This window comes from Lemur catta, chromosome 3 (genome assembly GCF_020740605.2).
Source record: "Lemur catta isolate mLemCat1 chromosome 3, mLemCat1.pri, whole genome shotgun sequence".
Classification (NCBI taxonomy): domain Eukaryota; kingdom Metazoa; phylum Chordata; class Mammalia; order Primates; family Lemuridae; genus Lemur; species Lemur catta.
The window spans coordinates 36,818,128-36,838,039 of NC_059130.1; the positions used below are offsets into that span (position 1 = coordinate 36,818,128).

General features: G+C 38.5%; 1 protein-coding gene across 2 annotated transcripts in view; it reads right to left on the reverse strand.

Moving 5' to 3' along the window:
- Window positions 1-19,912, reverse strand: part of FAM20B (FAM20B glycosaminoglycan xylosylkinase) — a 49,251-nt gene that overhangs the window by 25,069 nt on the left and 4,270 nt on the right. Inside the window, exons 1-3 of one of the 2 annotated variants that reach the window (XM_045547273.1) lie at window positions 9,234-9,987; window positions 6,183-6,694; window positions 1,067-1,153 (exon numbers count right to left, since the gene is read on the reverse strand). In XM_045547273.1, the coding sequence (XP_045403229.1) occupies window positions 1,067-1,153; window positions 6,183-6,559 (464 nt within the window). In that variant the 5' untranslated portion in view covers window positions 6,560-6,694; window positions 9,234-9,987. Of the gene's footprint in view, window positions 1-1,066; window positions 1,154-6,182; window positions 6,695-9,233; window positions 9,988-19,912 lie in introns of those variants that run through there. The other variant, XM_045547272.1, reaches the window with a different exon arrangement.

Consider the following 19,912-nt stretch of genomic DNA (forward strand, 5'->3'; position numbering starts at 1 on the left):
AGTATTATCTTTTTCTTAATCTTTGCCATTTTCATCAGGTAAAAATTATACCATTGTTTCATCTGAATTCTAAATAATTTCTGGTGAGAATGAACTCCCTCCCAATATTTGTTAGCAATCAAGAATTCCTATTCAGTCAACTGCTTGTGTTCTCAACCCATTTTCTATCAGAGTTTTAGCATACATATAGATTTGTATAAACACTTATATTAAGGGCATTAATACTTAGATTACATTAGATTCAGGTATTTTCTCCAAGTTTGCTTTTAAATTTTTATGCTGTTTCTTGACATATAAGTTAATTCTTTTTTATTTAGTTAAGTCTACTGAACTTTTTCTTTGTGATTTTTTAAATTATTGCTTTTATGCTTACAAAATCCAAATTCATCTATATATTTTTTTCTGGTTTCCTTACAGATTCATCTTTTAAACAAATATTGGGAATAATTTCTCTGAAACTGTTAATACGCCCTGACAAAAGAGCTGGTCAGAAGAGCACTTGGGATACCAGCTAAGTTCAACTACAAGATTCCTGACTAGCAACCTGTTGAAAAAAAATATTAACTTTCCTACGTAACTTAGAAACTTAGCATTCATAACTATTTTTATTTTGGAATTATTCTGGTTTTGAAGCTGTGCATATTTTGCATAAAGGACAATAAACTCATTATATAATTCATGCTATATGCTGCCAGCATATGGGGATCAGTCAGTATTACAAACAAAACAAAACAACAGAACTGCCAAGCCCAATTAATGGCCAATTCGATTTAGGGATTTGAGTTCAAACTTTATTTACCAAGAATATATTCATTCATGATAATGAGAGCATGCCAGGAATAAAATGACTTAAAAAATCCTAGAGTTAAAATATTTACTTTGGTATTCCTGGTGCCATCCAACTTATGAGGGACTCACACAAATTTAATGGAACTCATTAATCAGCTACAATAGGTTACAAGTCAGTTATTAGTACTGCATCTTTCAGAAAGAGCCCACAAGTCCTCTTCGAGAGAAATTTTTAGAAGGAAACAAAATTAACATAACCTGTTGGGATTACACATACCTGTCCAAATGAAAGGCTGCTACCTCTGCATTGTGTCTATCATAACCGGCATACGGTTCCCCTTCCACCACATAGTCTCGGCTGTATCTGCAAAGTGAACGGGAAGCACAGATGTAGACAAGAATTACATCAGTATCGAGACGGACAGCACAAGAAGCAGAACACGAACTCAGCAAGCCCATTCTGCTCTATAGACACCTCTGTCGATCCTGAGAACTGTGGGTTAGCTAGATGGGGTGAAGATGACGTGGGTAAGGAAACTAGAATTCTGTATCTGCCCCAGAAATCATTCTAAGAATGAAACACGGAAGATGTTATTTTTACCCCTTAAAGGGCTTTCAATGTAGTTTAAGTACAAGTATAAGGTAGTTTTCTGGAAGGCAAGGACTGTCTTTCTTATCACCAGCACAGTGTTATTAAGTAAATAGTTGGAGCTTAATAAATGTCTACTAAAATGTTTATTAAACTGAAGAAATGAAAGAAAACATGTAGTTAAAACTTTTGTTTACTAGAATGGCTATGGTATGGCTTATAAGAGAAAGTTTACATTTCTTGGGGAAAATCAATCTGAAATGCCTCAGTTTTTGTTAATGAGAAGGCAAAGGTGTTTTTGAAAAAAGTTGTTTGAATCATTTGATTCTTTCTTTTTAAGTTTATGGTAACGTAGTAGAAGAAATCCTGGACTGGTAGTGAGAGGCAGGTGTGGCTCTGTCATTACGTGACCGGGTGACCTTAAGCAAAACCCTCCTCTTCTCTGGGTCTCAGATTCTTTACCTACAATATTAGGGGCTGGACTAGGAGGTAATTTCTAAGGTTCCTTTCACCTCAAACTGCATTCTGATGATTTTATATCATATGCACGACAAAATAAAGGATAATGAAAACTGGCATATTTCCATTTAAAAAGATATTATACAATTTAAACCTGTTAATAGGGGAGAAAAAATACTTAATTTACCTATGATGTCTACTGGTCACCTGCATTTCCTGAATCAAAAGGAAACCTATTAGGTTTTACGAGGGAACTGTGAAATAGAAATAAATTGAGACTGAAGCAAAGAAGAGCAGTTCTACTAAGGACAGTTGGATCCCCAATACTGAAACAGCTATGGAGAAGTAGAAAACAGTAGTATAAAAGGCAGTGACCTCCAACTTAAGTGATCATAGAATATAAAGTTAAATCATCTCCACAAAACATATCTTCAAGGCAAAGTGATGAAGCATGTATGTTAGAAGACAGCCATGCATCACCACCTGGTTAGACACCAGTTTCTCCTTAGCATGGTCAATATACCCAATCCTTTGTTCCTAGAGCAAAGGATTATTTAGGCTACCTAGGTTTATATTGGCTACTTCTAAATTAAAAGTCAATTTTTAAATACTACTGAGGCACAAGCTGACACAACTCAAACACTTTTCTCTCTACTACAGGTGTAGGCTGTCCATAAAGCCAGGGCAAAGTCCTTGAATACTTTTTAGTACTTCAGGGGACCACAGGAAGACAGATGGTGATATGCACTATATCCCTTTCAGTGAAACATCAGGGAGCTTTCCGATACATCTAAAGCCTACTTGGCTTTAAATGTAAAACTCTAGAGGGAATCCAGGAACTTTGGGGATGGGCTGGAGAAGAAGAGAGGGAAGGAAAAGGGAAGGGAATAATAATCAAAAGGGCTGCACTGGAATCAGAAGGTCTGAATCCCTAGGTCATGTTTTGGCTATGCGAAACACGGAAAGTCAGAATTCTGGATCTCATTTTCCTAACCTGTAAAATGAATAGCTGGACTAGCTGATCTCCAGGGTCCCTTTCAGCACTTCCTAAGATCACTCACTCACTTCCACCTGATCATAGGCCCCTGGCTTCTTGTTCCTTTTCTACCATAACTGTAGTTTTTTTTACTTGTGAAAATCAATTTACTTCCAGAACGGATAAAGCTACGTTGAAAAAAATCACTTTTATAATGTAAGGCAAAATGTATAAATGAAAGTGTCACTGTATTCCTATATATGTCATCTACCTATACTGTACATATCTTCTAAGAGTAGAACACGGATAACCAGGCTCCAGAAATGCTGAAACCACAAATGGCTATTAAAGAAAGGTGCATGTCTTGACTTAGCAGTAAGGACTTAGATCCTCCTCTCAGCAGAGAGTGATCCATCTTAAGTCACTGACAGAGCAGCAAAATTCATACAGTAACTGCCAATAAATCACTCCTGTCCTTTTGGTGAAGGACATCAGAGGCTGACCAAGGACATTAATTTGCACTTACATCAGGACTAAATAGCCCCTGAGGCCTTGGGGGTCAAAATAGCATTTTGCTGGGTGTTAAGGGACTAGAGTCAATTTCTACAAGCACTTCAACCTGCACTCACTCTCCCCAGCCTGCGACAGTGCCCAGTGTAAAGCAGCATAAGTCAGTGTGTGCAGTGACTGAGAGAGTTGACACCTATGGCAGGGACCAAAAATCCTCGCTGCGTGGGGGAAGAGAGTGCCCTGGAGCTGGCAGTGTACATGGACAGTTGAGGAGATGGCTGGTGAGTTTGACAGGAACGAAGAGCAAAGGGAGGATAAGGCTGGGTAGAAAGTGGAGGACCAGACTGTGAGGGGCTTGACCATTAGGCTGTGAAGGCTGGGTTGTCTGGTGGGCAAAAGGAAGCCCCTGGATATCTTAAAGCTGGGGAGCACAGTGATAATGTGGGTCTTCTGAGGGAAGAACTGAAGTGGTTTTCAGGATGGTCTGGAAGAGGAAGGTAATAGGAAGGTAGCAGTGGTAGTAACCAAGATGAGATGTAGCAAGCAGTGACTAAGGTTTCTGCATTATCTGTTGCTACCTCCCCCACCCATCAGTGTGGCTTCTTCCCCTCTACTTATACCTTGTTTGAACACTCCAGGCCTATCTGCAAAGCACTTGGTCCAACACTGTGCACTATCAGGAGTATCTGTCTTCTAACATTTTCTGCTGTCCCATCTCCCCCTCGATTTTCCAGTGCACAACTGGTGGGTGTGGAGAGGATCTCCTCTTGTTTAAACACTGAATGTGTGTAACTCTTCTCTTTCTATACAAATTTAATTTTTGTTTTTAGTTTGCCTTTCTCCATCACTCTGCTTCTACTATAATTTCTCACACTACAAACTATGAAGTCAAGGATCATACTTCAAAACTAAATTAGTGATTTTTTTTTTTTTTTTTTTAAGAGACAGGGTTTCCCTCTGTCAGCCAGGCTGGAGTGCAGTGGTGCAATCATAGCTCACTGTTGCCTCAAACTCCTGGGATCAAGCGATCCTCCTGCCTCAGTCTCTCATTTAGCTGGGACCACAGGCACGCACCACGACACCCAGCTTAAATTAGTAATTTTTGATGATGAATACTCCACACCATCACACTGGAGGAAGGCAAACAAACTTAGAGAATTACATGCATGTGACAGAACACAAGCTGCTTACAACTCTGACTGATCTGGGTTCAAATGCCAGCCCCATTGATTAATGTGAGGTGACCTTGTCAAGTTAGTTACTTGACAGTTAACTGCCCACAAAGGTTAACCTTGATTATAAGGGTTAAAGGCATTAACAGATACAAAAGTATTTAGTATAATGTCTGGCAAATGCTGTGCATTCAATGGAAATTAGATCTCAAGGCCCACATAACCACACTTTTTCCATATTACCAGCTAATCAGACTTTTCTATTCTCCAAAAATCTACCGTATATTTTAACTTTCCTAATTTCCACATCATGCATACATCATCATCAATACTTCCCAGTTCCAGACAAACACAGATCCTTTCCATTTCTGGGATCCACTCATTCTCTGGCTGCCTTTTATCTACTGATAGTTGGGCAATAAAGGGAGCTGAACTTTGTACATCTTTTCCCCATATTTCTTCTCACACTCCAGAAAGAAATCCAAAGGTATGTTATAATTCTCTCAAAAGCTCCAATGAGAAATGAAAAAAATGTTTAGTACACAAAAAATTTTAGACATTATAAATTTTGAGAATATTCACTGGTAACTAACTCCTGGCAAAAGAATATAAATCACCATCATGTTAACCTCCTTAAAATCCATATACTCAAAGAAAAATTTTTTTAAAAATTAACTATACCATAGAATTGCCATACAAATTATTTCTGCAGGAAGTCCAAAGGGATCACTATCAATATACATATCATTTAGTTACTAAGGTAAGTAAGAAATGGCCCAGCTCTTTGCTTAAAGCAGATGAAAGAAACCATAAGACCTACTAAAATGATAGATGAAGCAACAGGAACTCTCACTCACTGCTGGTGGGAATGCAAAATGGTAAAGTCAATTTGGAAGACAATTTGGCAATTTCTTACAAAACTAAACATACTCTTACTATACAATCCAGCAATTATTCTTCTGATATCAATTGAAAATAATTGAAAATTTATGTATATACAAAAACCCGCACATGGGTGTTTATAGCAGCTTTATTCACAAGTGCCAAAACTTAGAAGCAACCAAGATGTGCTTCAGTAAGTGAGTGCATAAACAAACCATGGTACATCCAGACAATGGAACATTATTCAGGGATTAAAAGAAATGAACTATCAAGCCACAAAAAGATACGTAGAGGCCAGGCATGGTGGCTCACACCTGTAATCTTAGCACTCTGGTGCAGAGGATTGCTTGAGCTCAGCAGTTTGAGACTAGCCAGAGCAAGACTGTGTCACTACTACAAATGGAAAAATTAGCTGGGCACAGTGGTGCGCATTTGTACTCCCAGCTACTTAGGAGGCTGAACAGAAGGATCAGTTGAGCCCAGGAGTTTGAGGTTGCTGTGAGCTAAGATGACACCACTGCACTGTAGGTGGGGCAACAGAGCAAGACTTTGTCTCAAAAAAAAAAAAAAAAAAAATAATAATAATAGGTTCAATCTTATACTGAACTAAAACATGTTCCTATAAATTTCCCCTGCTCAAACAATCACAGTAACTTTAGTGCTAGAAAAGACTTCAGAGATCTTCTAGTCTACTCCTCTCATTTTACTGAAGAGACTACCATGAGAAGGAGATGAACACTCACATAAATCCCAAGTTACATGAATCAACTAACTAGCACATACAACTTCCGAGAAGAAGACTTACCGCTTAGGTTTGAAGACAACTTTCTGTCCTCCTTCAAGAATCAGTAAGGCTTTCAGCTGTGTCCCTTTATAACCTACATCAGCTTTAATGATTTTCTTGGTGGCCATGGCATGCATGATTGCCCCCAGCTCTGGTGTCTCTTCAGGGTACACTTCCCGGGGAACCACCCATTGGGCTGCAATCTCCCAGGGAGACTGCAAGGTGTGGTCCAGCTTGGGCGCCAGCTCCACCCGTAAGCCAGTCATCATTCGGTGAAAAGCCCTCTGGTCCTCCCGGTTAGCAGCTGATGTATCTAAGTTGTCAATCAGGAAAACTTTGGTGAAGATAAAGATGACAAGGAGAATTGCTAACAGCACAACTCGCTGCTTTAGCTTCATGTTGACCTCTTTTCCTTCTCCCCGACCCACTCTTTCGCTCACTTATCAAGGAGAACAAGGTGGTGATGGTTAGCAAGGAGATTCCATGCTTATACACACTGGTCCATATCTTCACTGAAGTGCTTTCCACGATTCCTGCAAGCCCAAGGATAAAGCAAAATTCTATCAGAAATTCTGTCCTTCTACCACTAAATCTTTTGCATGCCTCTAATATATTAGTTACCCTTTTAGGCTTGCTAATCATAAGCTTGAGAAGGTCCAAGAAGTTAAAATTAACTAGTCTGGGGAAGGACTTAATAAGTAAGAACTGGGTATGCTGAAAATTTTAAATATTCCTGTTTTAGTTGGGATGCCAAGCCATGTGGCTGCCTATACATGCCTAATAACCAAAACAATGAGAAAAAAACACAACAAAAGCAAACCATTAAGATATGTACAGCCGGGCGTGGTGGCTCACGCCTGTAATCCTAGCACTCTGGGAGGCTGAGGAGGGTGGATCGCTCGAGGTCAGGAGTTCGAGACCAGCCTGAGCAAGAGCGAGACCCCGTCTCTACTAAAAATAGAAACAAATTATCTGGCCAACTAAAATATATATATAAAAAATCAGCCGGGTATGGTAGCGCATGCCTGTAGTCCCAGCTACTCGGGAGGCTGAGGCAGTAGGATCGCTTAAAGCCCAGGAGTTTGAGGTTGCTGTGAGCTAGGCTGACGCCACGGCACTCACTCTAGCCAGGGCAACAAAGCGACACTCTGACTCAAAAAAAAAAAAAAGATATATATGTACAATTCCTTAACTTTCATTTTTACCTTTCAAAATTCCTGAAGGATTTTTGAATATCCTAAACCACAAGTATTTGGTAACTTTCCAGTTCTTATCTTATCCAAATACAAATTTTATGATACCTCGTAAGACAGGAACTCCTAAAAATGCCAAACGGTACATAAGAGAGTAATAACTATTTCTCTGAATCCAAATACTCAGCAATCCTGGACATGTCCTGTCTGCTGCTCACATATTTCCACCTAATCAGTTCCCTACTAATTATTTTTCAAAATTAAAAATCCCTTTGAACTATGGATAATCAAATCTGGATAAATTAAGTAAAGGAAAAACATATCATCTAACTATTAGTAGAATATGACTAGAAAACTAATGAAACCTAGTACTATAGCAACACTACTAAGTCTGGAATGGTCAGGCACATAACAAGGATATTAATACAACAGACATGAAGAAGTGCTGCTTCCAGGGTGGGGATAACCACACTCTGGGCAATTCTCAAGTTAAAAGATTCCAAATACAAGATTTTTGCGAGGGTGTTAAGAACACACAATTCGATCTCATTTGTGTGCTGAGAGGTTGCTTTCTACTCTGTAAGGCCATTTAAAAACATGCCCAGGCTTGCTCTGCTATATGCCTACAGACAACGCAGCATTGAGGTAAGACAAGAGGATAATAGAGTGTTGCTTCACTCTCCAATTCATTTAACAACTCAAACCATTCATCCAAGAAATAAAACCAATACAAAAGATAGGGCCAATGATTCAGGCTGGGACACTCCCACTCAAACTTGATACTGCTCCCCTAGTAACAGCTGGAAACATATTCAAAAGCAGTCTACTAGAGCAACAGTGTATTCAAAGGGCAACACCTTGTGTTGAGCCAGTTGACTGAAGTTTATTCTCTGTGATTAACCACTCCTTTCCAGTTCATTTTCATGAAGGAAGCAGAAAGTGAGAGTTAAATTCAAATTCTAATTATCCCCAGCCACCTGTTTTGTTTCATCATCTCCCAGGGAGTAGATAACACTATTAACTGAAACAAAGGCAATTCAAGTGCATCTAAAATGTAATTGTGATGGTATCAAGTTTGGTGTGGAACTCAGTAAAACCGGTTCCCGTTGATTACTGATTAACAGCAGTGCTAGGAGAGCAGATTTCAAAGATTTTTGCTAGTTCTAACATAGACCTAAACCACACAACTTTTTCAATTATTTGTTCAACTGCATCTCAGGATGCAGTGATAAAAGGCGACATGGAAATCTAGCTGTATCAGCAATCGCTTCCTCAGCACCTCCAGATGCAGCTAGCTACAGATGCACTACAATTCTAGCACAAAGGGGTCTCTTAACAGGCGTTCACTTTCTACAAAACAGTCTTCAGGACTAAAGTCTGGTTAACCCACAAACTTCTAATGGTGTTGCTCATTCATTTAGAATAAGGAAAATCCTCCCTCATGCTTTATAAACATATATCCAAACATTTAGCATAAAAGTTAGGGCTGTGGTTTTTTTGCTTTTGTTTTTAATCATCAATGCAACAGAACGTTCTAGCAGCTCCAAAATTCAGTTAAGACAAACAGTCCAATTTCTTTGCAATCCATGTTTGTGTGCTTTTAAAGTTTCAAAATCTCATTAACTTTTGAATAGGCCTCAGAAGAACACATTCATCAATTCAGGTCTGCAAACAATTCACCCACTCAGCTAGGATAGAGATTCACATTAAAGGAACCGAAGGGTTCAACTGCTATATTATTTCACTATTTACCTCTGTAAATTCTAAGTAAGGGCAGGTTAAAAGGAGAGGCTGGACAAGTTTTCACATTTGCGATTAGTCACCACATCCTGGTGGAACAAGTACAACATGCCTTACATTTCCACAGCCCCAAACTTACTTCAGTGCTCATCACCTTCTGTTGAACCACAGAAAGAACTGATATCTGGGCTTCCAGGTTCTCCATGCCCTCCTGGATAATACAGCCAAAATCATTTTTGTAATTACTCAACCACCTTTGATTCTACAAATTCCTTGGCAAGGCATTAAAGCTCTACTCTAAATGGCTTCAAGCTAGGCATCACTCTTGCTTTTCTTCTTCCAATCTTCAACCAAAATGGACCAACTGAACTTGTTCTGGTCCTCTCCTTGTTGCCCCTGTCATTCCCCACACAGGAACTCCTTCAAAATTCCTTTCTCTTATCCTTTCTTCCTATCTCCTCCTGTTTAAGTCTAATCCTTCTTTCAAGGCCCATCTCCAAGTCAATTTTTGGTCCCTCCTCACACTTTACAGATAACTTCTCCCTCCTTTCCACTAGTACTTAACTACATTCTGCCTTGTATAATATCTTCTTGTATATAGTTCTTATTTTCCTTTCAGAATCTTGGCTCCTTAGAACGGTCCCCTTCACTCCTTTATGTTTGAGAGAGGAGAGGGTACCCAAGACAGGGCTTCCATGTCATATTATCTTCCTTTCTTATTTGAGACAAGCAGCATACTATACTTTGCAAACTGGATTTTTACAAAGATTCCCCCATTTCAGATATTAAGGAATAAAGGCAAGTTTGCAGAGTATATTCCAACTATTCATGAAAACCTCACTAGCATTCCCAGACTCCTCCCAGACTCCCAGAGTATGCCTGCACTACTTTATGCCCTCAGCTCCTCCTACAAATGCTTCAAACAGGGTAACAATGTCCAGTTATATTATGGTCATTCATTTTAATGTTTCTGTTATGTAGAACAGAACCTACCTCAAAGGACAAATAGATTCAAGGCAGTAACATAACTCAAAAAATGGTGACTATAAAAAAGACAATAAACGGTATATTTGTAAATAGTTTTCACACTAACAGCTGGCATAAACTGCCAGACTGGAGTTCTGGAAAGTAGACCTTTAAGGAATTTTCCTACTTGGAATCCTGGTTTCACTCTGCTCCATTGGCTACATGGGGCTTGCTATGGAGATTCATTTACGTTCATTCTTCACACACACACCGCACCCTACTTACCTGATAAATATTTTGTGAGGAGAAACCTATGACAATAAAGTTGTTCCCACAGAAAAAAAGTGAAGTATTAGTGTAAAGTCCTCTGTTCAAGAATCTGGCTGCTGTCTGAGGAACATCAATGTATGTGACTGCTGAAGATCATGACAACAGGTGGCCCCAACACTGACTACCTTACTGGGGGTCCTACAAGCCACGAGTGAGGCTCCAAGCTCATTAACTGCAGTGTGCCCTTGAACCTCCCTCTGAGTGACAACTTCACACTAGTACTTCTGAGGTCACTGGGAAGAAATCCCAGTCTTTGCTCACAGCAACTGAAAGTGAGAGTTTCAGTAAAAGTAAACAAAATTTTCACTTTTTGTGTTTCTAATTCAATGGTCAAATCAGGTTCTTAGTATATACGTGGAATATAACAGGCCTTGTGAACGTAAGGACCACAAAGAAAATTTTTGATATGAATATTTCATGTAGAGGACTAGTAACAGGAAATTTAAGGCAAAGGAAGTGGAATTTATTAAATAACTAGTATAAAATTATACCTATGCACTCAATCTCCCTGTCCTTGATCCTGAGTAGGCATTACAAGGACGTTTTTACAAAATTCTTCTTTGGTAATTGTTGGTTTCAGCAAAACTCAGATGGTTTGGTGAGTGTAAGCAGAGGGAAGATTTGAATTTAATTAAGTTTTTTGTTGACTGTCTACAAAGATAGACACCAACAATTCCTCCCATCAAGAGGTGGAGTCTGTTTTTCCTCCCCTGAATCTGGGCTGGCTTTGTTACTTGCTTTGACCAAGAGAACACTGCAGAAAGACTGTGTACCAGTTGAGGGCCTAGGCCTTCAGAGACCTGGCAGCTTCCATTTTCACTCTTTTGGGATCTAGCCACCACGTAAAGAAGCTTGGGCCAGACTACCAAATGACAAGTGATCTATATGGAGAGACAGGCCCAGCCAGCACCTAGCTATTCTGGGAACCCCAGCTGAAGCACCAGACAGGAGTGATGCTATCAAGGGGATTCCAGTCCTAAATGAGGGCCCAGCTGAATACAGCCACATGTGTGACCCCAGCCTACATCACTTGGGCAGTAACATGTGAGACCAGCTGACCTACAAAATTATACAAAATAATAAATCGTTGCCTTAAGCCACTATGTTTTTGGGTACTTAGGAAAACCCAACATTTTCACCTCTATTCTACCCCTATTAACTCTTTGGGGTATATTAAAAATATCAGGAGAGAACATAGGAAAATAAGTCATGTGACTAAAATCAATTCTCTCAGGGAGGAGGGAAACAATAAATTAAAATTAAGTGTAAATAAAGATTGGATTTATAAATTGTTAGGTCATATTTATAAATTATCAAAAATCCACTTGCATATTTATAGCCCTGCTTAGACATACACTATGTAGAGCAATTAAGGCTAACCTCACACACTCACACAACTACACATACCCAGTTTATAAAGCCTAACCTTTATACTTCAGCCAAAGCATAAAAAATAGCAAAAATCACATGCTTTTTTTTTTTTTTTTTTTTTTAGAAGGCAGAGTCTTACTCTGTCACCAAGGCTGGAGTGCAGTGGTGTGATCATAGCCCACTGTAACCTCTGACTCCTGGGCTCAAGTGATCCTGAGTAGCTAAGACTATAAGCATCTGCCACCACACCTAATTTTTAAAAATTTTTGTGTGGAAAAAACCACAAACCAAATTCAAAATAGCAACATGTCACAGGAAGAATTTCAAACATGGATCATAAATAAGCTGAATATTATGCAAGAAAAAAATGGATAACCAATACAAAGAAACCACAAAAAAGATCCAGGACTTGGAAGAAAAATTCACTAAAGAAATCGAAATATTGAAGAAAAATCAAACTGAACTCCTGGAAATGAAGAATTTATTCAGGGAGCTACAAAACACAGTGGAAAGTCTCAAGAACAGGGTAGATCAAACAGAGGAAAGAATCTCAGAGATCGAAGATAACACTTTCCAATTAAATAAGTCAGTCACAGAGATAGAGCAAAGAAATAAGAGAAAAGACCAGAGTCTACAAGATATGTGGGATTATGTGAAGAAGCCTAACGTGAGAGTTATGGGCATTCGGGAGGGTGAAGAAGACAATAAGCAAGGGTTGGATAAGCTATTTGAAGATATAATTGAGGAAAATTTCCCAGGCCTTGCCAAAACTCTAGATATACAGGTTCAAGAAGTTCAAAGAACCCCTGGGAGATTCATACCAAATAGGAAGACACTACGTCATGCAGTCATCAGACTGATCAAAATATCCACTAAAGAGGCCCTTCTTCGACCTGCAAGGAGAAAGAAACAAGCAACATACAAAGGAAAGTCCGTCCGAATCACGCCAGATTTCTCAACTGAAACCTTACAAGCAAGAAGAGATTGGGACCCCATTCTTACTCTTCTGAAACAGAATAATGCCAAGCCTAGAATCTTGTACCCAGCTAAGCTCAGTTTTATATATGAAGGTGAAATTAAGACATTCTCAGATAAACAAAAACTCAGAGAATTCACCAAGACCACCTCTCCAAGAAGTACTCAAAACAGAGTTACACATGGACCAGCACAAGAAAGACCCACGAATGTAAAACTACTCAAGAGATAAAGATAAAAACCCAGTTATCACAATGGCTCAAGAGAGAAAACAGAACAATGAAATTCAACCCAACTTGAGGAACAGAAATCTGTCTCACTTATCAATTCTCTCATTAAATGTGAATGGATTGAATTCCCCACTCAAGAGACATAGACTGACCCAATGGACAAAAAAATACAAGCCAAGTATCTGCTGTCTTCAGGAAACTCATCTAACCTGCAAGGATGCATTTAGACTGAAAATAAAAGGGTGGAAATCGATATTTCAAACAAATGGAAGCCAAAAGAAAGCTGGCGGGGTGGTTTTAATCTCTGATAACTTAGTTTTTAAATCAACAAAAGTAATGAAAGACAAAGATGGTTACTATATACTGGTGAAGGGTACAATTCAACAAGAAGACATAACTATACTTAATATATATGCACCCAACTTAGGTGCACCCAGATTCATAAAGCAAACCCTACTTGATCTGAACCAAACCATAGATAACAACACTATAATAGCCGGAGACTTTAACACGCCACTGACAGTACAGGACAGATCCTCCAAACAAAAAATAAACAAAGAAATAATGGACTTAAATAGAATACTAAAACAAATGGGCCTGACTGACATCTACGGGACATTCTACCCCAAATCCACTGAATATACTTTCTTCTCATCAGCTCATGGGACATTCTCCAAGATTGACCATATCCTAGGACATAAAGCATGTCTTAAAAAATTCAAAAAAATAGAAATTATACCATGCATCTTCTCAGATCACAGCGGAATAAAAGTAATAATGAACCCTAACAGAAATTCTCATTCCTATGCAAAGTCATGGAAGCTAAACAATCTTCTCCTGAACGATTATTTTATAAATGAGGAAATCAAGACAGAAATCAAAAGATTCTTTGAATTAAACAACAAAGGAGACACAACTTATCAAAATCCGTGGGACACAGCTAAAGCAGTCCTGAAAGGAAAATTTATTTCCATAAATGCCTATATCAAAAAGACAGAAAACTTACAAATAGACAATCTAATGAATAGACTTAAAGAGCTGGAGAAGGAAGAACAAACTGACCCCAAACCCAGCAGAAGGAGAGAAATTATTAAGATCAAATCAGAACTAAATGAAAAGGACAACAAACCAACCATAAGGGAGATTAATAAAACAAAAAGTTGGTTCTTTGAAAAAATAAACAAAATAGACACACCTTTGGCTAGACTAACCAAGAGCAGAAAAGAAAAAACTCTAATAACCTCCATCACGAACATGAAAGGAGAAATTACGACCAATGCCACAGAGATACATGACATCATCTATGAATTCTACAAAAATCTTTATGCACACAAATTGGAAAATGTGGAGGAAATGGACAAATTTTTAGAAACACACAGCCTTCCCAGGCTCAACCAGGAAGAAATAGAATTCCTGAATAGATCAATATCTAGATCTGAAATTGAAACAGCAATAAAAAACCTTCCCAAAAAGAAAAGCCCTGGACCAGATGGGTCCACACCTGAATTTTACCATACCTAAAAAGAAGAACTGGTGCCCATCCTACATAAACTATTCTCCAACATCGAGAATGATGGAATTCTCCCCAACACATTTTACCAAGCCAACATAATTTTGATACCAAAACCAGGAAAGGATGCAACAAAAAAAGAAAACTACAGACCAATATCCCTTATGAATATAGATGCAAAAATTCTCAATAAAATCCTAGCAAATCGAATCCAAGTGCTTATCAAAAAAATAATCCATCACGACAAAGTGGGCTTCATCCCAGAGATGCAGGGATGGTTTAATATACGCAAATCTATAAATGTAATTCACCACATAAATAGAAGCAAAAATAAAGATCATATGATCCTCTCAATAGATGCAGAAAAAGCATTTGACAAAATTCAACACCCTTTTATGATAAGAACACTTGACAAAATAGGCATAGACGGGGCCTATCTAAAAATGATACAAGCCATATATGACAAACCCACAGCCAACATCATACTACATGGGGAAAAACTGAAAGCATTCCCACTCAGAACTGGAACAAGACAAGGCTGCCCACTGTCCCCATTACTTTTCAACATAGTATTGAAAGTCCTTGCGAGAGCTATCAGGCAAGAGAGCAGAATCAAGGGTGTCCAAATAGGGACAGAAGAGATCAAACTCTCACTCTTTGCTAATGATATGATGTTATATCTAGAAAACTCCAAGGATTCAACCAAGAGACTCCTGGAATTGATCAATGAATTCAGTAAAGTCTCAGGATACAAAATCAATACACACAAATCAGAGGCATTCATATATGCCAATGACAGTCAAATGGAGAACCAAATTAAGGACTCAATACCCTTCAAAACAGCAACAAAGAAAATAAAATACCTAGCAATATATTTAACTAATGAGGTAAAGGACCTCTATAGGGAGAACTATGAAACACTGAGGAAGGAAATCGCAGAGCATGTTAATAGGTGAAAAACCATACCATGCTTGTGGATTGGAAGAATCAACATTGTTAAAATGTCCATACTGCCCAAAGTTATCTACAGATTCAATGCAATCCCTATTAAATTACCAACATCATTTTTCACAGATACAGAAAAAATAATTTTACACTTTGTATGGAACCAGAGAAGACCCCAGTTAGCAAAAGCAATTTTAAGCAACAAAAACAAAATGGGAGGTATTAATTTGCCAGACTTCAAACTATACTACAAGGCTGTGATTATTAAAACTGCTTGGTATTGGCACAAGGGCAGGGACACAGACCAGTGGAACAGAACAGAAAATCCAAATATAAAACCATCCTCATATAGCCATCTAATCTTTGACAAAGCAGACAAAAACATACTCTGGGGAAAAGATTCCTTATTTAATAAATGGTGCTGGGAAAACTGGATAGCCACATGTAGAAGACTAAAACAGGACCCACAGCTTTCACCTCTCACAAAAATCAAATCATGGTGGATAACAGATTTAAACCTTAGGTGGGAAACTATTAGAATTCTAGAAGAAAATGAAGGAAAGACTCTTACAGACATTGGCCTAGGCAAAGAATTTATGAAGAAGACCTCTAAGGCAATCACAGCAACAACAAAAATAAATAAATGGGACCTGATCAAATTAAAAAGCTTCTGCACAGCCAAAGAAACAGTCATGAGAGTAAACAGACAACCTACAGGACGGGAAAAAATTTTCGCATACTACACATCAGATAAAGGACTGATAACAAGAATCTATTTAGAACTCAGGAAAATCAGTAAGAAAAAATCGAACAACCCTATCAAAAAGTGGGCAAAGGACATGAATAGAAATTTTTCAAAAGAAGATATAAAAATGGCTAACAAACATATGAAAAAATGTTCAACATCTCTGATCATCAGGGAAATGAAAATCAAAACCACAATGAGATATCACTTAACCCCAGTGAGAATGGCCTTTATCAAAAAGTCCTAAAACAATACATATGGTGTGGGTGTGGAGAGACAGGAATACTGCTGGTGGGACTGTAAACTAGTGCAACCCCTGCGGAAAACAATATGGAGATACCTTAAACAGATTCAAGTAGACCTACCATTTGATCCAGCAATCCCATTATTGGGCATCTACCCAGAAGAACAAAAGTCATTCTATAAAAAAGACACCTGCAGCCGAATGTTTATAGCAGCACAATTCACAATTGCAAAGATGTGGAAACAACCCAAATGCCCATCAATTCATGAATGGATTAGCAAAATGTGGTATATGTATACCATGGAATATTACTCAGCTATAAGAAATAACGGTGATATGGCATCTCTTTGGTTATCCTGGAGAGAGTTGGAACCCATTCTATCAAGTGAAGTATCCAAAGAATAGAAAAATAAGCACCACATGTACTCACCAGCAAACTGGTTTCCCTGATCATCACCTAAGTGCACATTTGGGAATAACACCAATTGGGTATCGGACAGAGGTGGGGGCTGGGAAGGGATGGGTGTATACCTACCTGATGAGTGTGATGCGCACCGTCTGGGGAATGGACATGCTTGAAGTTCTGACTGGGGGGGATGGGGTAGGGAGAGGGGATGGGTGCATACCTACATGATGAGTGTGATGTGCACTGTCTAGGGAATGGTCACGCTTGAAGCTCAGACTCAGGGGGATGGAGGGTCATGGGAAATATATATAACCTGAAATTTTGTACCCCCACAATGAGCTGAAATTTAAAAAAAATTTTTTTGTGGAAATGGGGTCTCACTATGCTGCCCAGGCTGGTCCTGAACTTTTGGCCTCAAGCGATCCTCCTGCCTTAGCTCCCAAAGTGCTGGGATCACAGACGTGAGCCAACTCATCTGGCCAAAAATCACATTCTTTAGTACAAAAATTAGACACACACACACTTTCACCTGGGCTAAGTCTGATATACTGCCCTTTTGTTTTTTAACTGGTAATGACTTTAGACCACTGTGTACGTTATTATTAGCTGTTATGAGTTTATATCCCCTGTCCTGTAGGAAAAAGTGCAGTCTCTCCTGATGGTTAGTAGCAGTGATTATAAGTAAAATCAAGAGCATTCAGGAATCCTTCCACTTACTATTGTGTGCTTCCATCCAGGAAGTCAAAACCTCCAATACTAAGTAGCATCAAGTGTTTATTACCTGAATAAATGCCCAGTACCCCCCCAGAAAACCAGCCCATTCCTGCTTTGGCCCCTGCTGCCTGCCACAATACCACATCATTCTTCCTTTCATCTTCAAATGGGGGGTCTCTGGCTAAAAATAAAAACTAATACCAAATATCATTAATCAGTATCTGTAGATATTTTTTCTTTGCTAATTCTCCACTTAAGAAATAGCTTCTTAATTCACCTTCTTATTCTAAATATAAGATCTCTGTAGCAGAGGGGTTAAGAGTGTGTGCTGCATTCTGGATTCAGAATACCTGAGCCCAAATTCCTGCTTTATCACTTAGAGTGGGATTTGGGAAAGATATTTAACCTCTAACCTCTCTGGGCTTCAGTTTCTGCATATGAAAAATGAAACATGAACACTATTCCCTAACTCACAGGATTATTAAAAATGAATGAGATTACCACATGTATTATGCTAAAATTAGCACATGGAAGATGCACAGTAACACTTGTTAGTCATATTACCATAGCAAAAACCCAACGATGACCTCCTGAGAGGAGAAAGAATGACAAAGAAAATAGGCCTCATTGAAGTCAATATCCCATAATGTTTTCTCAGTTACATAATCACGGGCTAAATACAGAAATCACATTACTAAGAGTTTAGTAGTAGTCTTGAATCCCTGAACCAAATCCTTTTCTAAATTTGAGAAGTATGTAAGACTGTAAGCAAATACGTATCTTCAGAGTAAGTGCTATGTGAAGCAGAAGACTGAGAGCTGTCACAAATTTGACCAACCTGTTTCTCTTCTCCACAAAGTTCAACATTTGTGTTGACCCACATTCAATGTAACTGAAACAGATGGGAAGCATGAACTTACCATTTCACCAAAAGGCTAAAATAGAATGCCTTTCACAACAGTCTTAAGTTTGCAATACTAGTTCTGTGTTTTAAAGATAACTTTCCATGTCCTAAATCCCTTAAAATAAGCCTTAAGAGTGATTTAAAATTACAGGTATAGAAAACCTAATTCCCAAATAGTACAAATTGTTCCAAGTGTTAGATTTTCCTTACTGTTTTCGTCTCCATGTAAACATTTATTCACATCTGTAAATTCAGAATCCATTATGTGAAATCCTCTAACAAGTTCCCTGTGAAGAAAGCCAACTAAAACCATCACTAGGCATTAATGAAGTATTAAGGTAGCTTTTCTTCCTGGGTGTGAAAGTAAAAATAAGATAGGCAATAAAGAGTGTCCCCTGTTTGAAAAAATTCAATTCCTGCAACCTGTCCCATTTAAACCTTAATTTAGGGCAACTCTCTTCCTTGAAAAATGAAAAGAAAAAAATTTTAGCTCGTACTGCTAGTGAAATTGGTTCTAAAAACCGGCACAGGTAGTGTTCATTGATCTTGACACTATGTAGAAATGAGTAAGAATTTGCATCTTGCTTTAAATGAGCCAGGTATAATGAAGTGGCCCAAGTTCTAGGTATTTCACTGCTCACTTGTCAGTACATAACCAGCATTTAAGGCTATATTTAAGGAGTGTAATTCCTGTATAATGTGGAAATACAGAGTTTTAAATAATAGAACATTTTCCTTCAGCTTTTCATATGCTTTCCATCTTTTACTGTTCAATTAGTTCACTAGAGTTCTTGGAAAGGTATATACAGTTTATACAACAATGGCACCTCACATTTTTAACCTTATGTTCTAGGGCAGCAGTCCCCAACCTTTTTGGCACCAGGGATTGTCTCATAGAAGACCGTTTTTCACCTGGGTGGCGGGGGAGCTCTGCAGCCCAGTCCCTAACAGGCTGCCATCAACAGGTACCACCAGGGGTTGACCGGTACTGGGGGTTGGGCACCACAGTTTTAGGGTATGTCAAGCTGACAGCCTACAGGGAGATATTTTCAGAAACAGCAGAACCTCAAACAGGCTTGTGCTGAAATAGGTGGCTCCAGGCATGATCCCTTTGTTATAACATGAACACACACATATTTTGGGGCATTCCTGTCTCTTCTACTATATTGTGAGTTCCTTGAGGACAGTGGATATGTTTTACTCTTTTGTTGTACTTCCAAGTAACCTAGCACAGTACTGGCATTTCAGAAGTACTCAATAAATGTTTGTTGAATAAAGTGAGTGAAGAGCATGGTTATAACAATTTGTACTAAACTGGCAACTCTCTGGTTTAAAGATTGTCTCTTTTACAGACATGGAGAAATAAGTCCTATAATTAATTCAGGTATACAGTATGGTAAAAGATGCATAAATATCTAATATGTATGCCAATTTTATACACTCAATTTAAAATTTCTGCCTTCTGTATATCCTGCTTC